The sequence below is a fragment of the Oratosquilla oratoria genome, chromosome 7 (assembly GCF_046742065.1).
Source record: "Oratosquilla oratoria isolate Oo_2021 chromosome 7, ASM4674206v1, whole genome shotgun sequence".
NCBI lineage: Eukaryota > Metazoa > Arthropoda > Malacostraca > Stomatopoda > Squillidae > Oratosquilla > Oratosquilla oratoria.
Window position 1 is genome coordinate 36,127,834 of NC_134783.1, and position 3,476 is coordinate 36,131,309.

General features: G+C 42.6%; 1 protein-coding gene across 1 annotated transcript in view; it reads right to left on the reverse strand.

Moving 5' to 3' along the window:
- LOC143026787 (uncharacterized) overlaps window positions 1-347 on the reverse strand; it is a gene marked incomplete at its 5' end in the record, with an annotated part of 48,815 nt that extends 48,468 nt beyond the window's left edge. The window contains 1 exon segment of the mRNA XM_076187561.1: window positions 315-347. Within this exon segment, the coding sequence (XP_076043676.1) occupies window positions 315-347 (33 nt within the window).
- Window positions 348-3,476: the final 3,129 nt, after the last annotated feature.

Below are 3,476 nucleotides of genomic sequence, written 5' to 3' on the forward strand. Positions count from 1 at the left end.
CAATGTGCTTACAAATATAAATCATAAGTGCCATAAGGTCTAAATAAATTTCAAAATGCAACTTTAAAAGGGAAAAAAAATACATCATGCTTTATACTTTAACTAAAAATTTAGATAAACTTAAATGAAGGGATTCACAAATTATTTAACTGGAAGGAACATAAAAGCTGAATATCTGTGCCACTGAGCCAAGCTGCACGAGCCTGCGTTGCCCCAGGCCAGGGGCAGGCCAGGGCACCCCCAGGGGCAAGCCAGGCCCCCCCTAGGGGTAACCCATGGGCCCTCTAGTACCCACCAATTCCGAGCCCCCTTACCCTGGCTGGCTCTGTTGACGTCGCTGCTGACCACTGGAAGGATGATCACGTGACATCAGTGAATGGAATGATAAAATCATGAAAACAGAAATCGCTAATTTGCAACCACATTTTTTTCAACAATCACAGTTAAGGTGGTTACAAGGTGGTTACAGGGAATTAGGTATATATATATATATATATATATATATATATATATATATATGTAGTCATACTTAAGATATGTGGATATCAAGTATTGATACGACCCTGCTTTACCTGTCATTTGTAGGATAAGGTCATATCACAGATTTTAATGATGCATGTGAAGTGGCCACAGACACAGCATGCAAGTAAAGGCTTTGTTTTTGAGGTAATTTTTTGACAATAAGTAAAACAACTTCATAACATCTTACCAAAGTTGATTATCATTTAAGTCTGACTATATATATAATAGTAAGCATCCACCAATAACATGGTATACAATAAGTATAATAAATAAATATTTAAACATGTGAGTATATTTTTTCGACAAAAATACCAGTTTCCATTAAATACAAATTGATCAAGAGTGACATGTCTTCATAAATAACAAAATCATTCATTATTAATTATAAACATTAAATAGCAACAACAACAAAAAATAATTGCTACACAACTACAAATACTAATATTTAGTAATCACCCTCCGGTCATTTAGATTCTAAAAGATAGTACAGTAATTCTACAGATTCTAAACAGCGTAGAAATAATAACAATAATAGAAAATAAAATAATTGCTGCAACAACAGTTTACAATTTATGTTATGCCGAGTCTGTTATAGAAAAAATAAATAAATAAAAAGATAATTGTTACGGCAGCAACTGAATTTTTTTTTTTTCCAAAAGCCAATGAAACGCAGGCAGGCACTTGCATGAAGTGAAAGATGAATAAATGAATGAATAAAGACGATACAAGGACAATAAAAACACTAACATGCAACCAAAAACCAAGTCAATTAATGCAAATAAAGGTTCGTTGTGCTCGGTGCGATTAATTATCGCTTAACGATGATCGTTCATGGCTCAACGATGATCGTCAAACGATTGTCTAGTTCGATATAATTCTATGTTGTCGAGTTGGGATGTTTTGCTCAGAGCTACAAAGTATGGAGCTAATGATTTTAACCAAACCTACCAACGCGAAGGTCGCGGGGATGGCGGTTCGAATCCTGCCACCGGCGAAGTTGAACCAAGGGCATGGTTTATTAAATTCCACGCAACATAGTCCTCTATGAGGGGCACCGTCCAAAGCCTTCCGATAGGGGGGGGGGGGTTTGTGACGTTAAACCATATCATCACCAACACGCTTACCCAAATAGGATGCCAGGTAGTAGGATGCGCGTTACCCGCCATTAGGTCTGGCGAGTTAACAATTACGATCTCACCGAGCAAAACGCACTTTAATTGTTACCATCGATGTAGGTTTACAGTAGCTCTGTAGTTTCAGGGATTACAGGATGGAGGCAAGGGCTGTGCTACTATAGTAACTACACTATCAACAGATGTAAAGGGTCATTGTTGTTGTTGTGGTTTTGATTGTTGTTGTCTGTGATTAGTGATGCCATATTCATAACTTTTGAATACAGCGGTGCTATGTACTGTAATGACAAAACTAATTTAGTTAATCTCCCTTTCAAGCTAAAAAACTAAATGTGTACACACACACATACACACACACACACACACACACACACAAACACACACACACACACACACACACACACACACACACACACACACACACACACACGTATGTGTGTATGTGTTTGTACGTATGTACTAGACTGACCCCTGGAAACCACTTTTGTTCTTCGGACCTTTTTCAAATTTTCATCCGAGGCTGGAAAAGGTTTTTCCAGGGTCGCTTTTCGACTCGTTCACAAAACTTCCCTCCTCTCTTTTCTTTCTATATCTTTGTCTCTCTCAGACTCTCACGCAGACTCTCTCCCTCTCCCACAAAGACTCTCTCCCTCTCCCACAAAGACTCTCTCCCTCTCCCACAAAGACTCTCTCCCTCTCCCACAAAGACTCTCTCCCTCTCCCACAAAGACTCTCTCCCTCTCCCACAAAGACTCTCTCCCTCTCCCACAAAGACTCTCTCCCTCTCACACAAAGACTCTCTCCCTCTCCCACAAAGACTCTCTCCCTCTCACACAAAGACTCTCTCCCTCTCCCACAAAGACTCTCTACCTCTCCCACAAAGACTCTCTACCTCTCCCACAAAGACTCTCTACCTCTCCCACAAAGACTCTCTCCCTCTCCCACAAAGACTCTCTCCCTCTCCCACAAAGACTCTCTCCCTCTCCCACAAAGACTCTCTCCCTCTCCCACAAAGACTCTCTCCCTCTCCCACAAAGACTCTCTCCCTCTCCCACAAAGACTCTCTCCCTCTCCCACAAAGACTCTCTCCCTCTCACACAAAGACTCTCCCTCTCACACAAAGACTCTCTCCCTCTCACACAAAGACTCTCTCCCTCTCACACAAAGACTCTCTCCCTCTCACACACAGACTCTCTCTCACAGACTCTTACAGACTCTTTCTCACGCACACTCTTTCAGAGTCTCGCTTTCACAGACTCTTTCAGTCTCGCTTTCACAGACTCTCAGACACAGACTCCCTCACAGACACACACAGACTCACACACAAACACTCTCACACACACAGACTCTCTCTCTCTCTCTCTTACACACACACACGCACGCACACACACACAAACACACACACACATCGGTCATATATGATCTCTGAGCTCTCTTCCGTAGGGAAATAGCTATCGATCACGACTCCAACACGTGATTCAAGACCATGGTGAATACATTCACTCTCTCTCTCTCTCTCTTTCTCTCTCTCTGTGTGTGTGTGTGTGTGTGGTTGTGTCTGTGCCCATGCCCCTGCACTTACCTATCGTCATCGCGTTCCTCCTTTTGGGAAGCAGAGTTGCTGCCCCCTCTGTCCCCGCGCTCCCCTCGACTCAAACTCTCCTCGTTGGCGTAGTAGGCGCTCTTCACTTGCCTTCCTCATCAAGAGGGACCATCAAGTGTAACCAACAAGGGCGATCAACATGGGTGACCATCGAGGGAGACCATTGAGGGTGACCAACAAGGGTGACCATTTAGAGTGGCCAACAAGGGTGACCATCG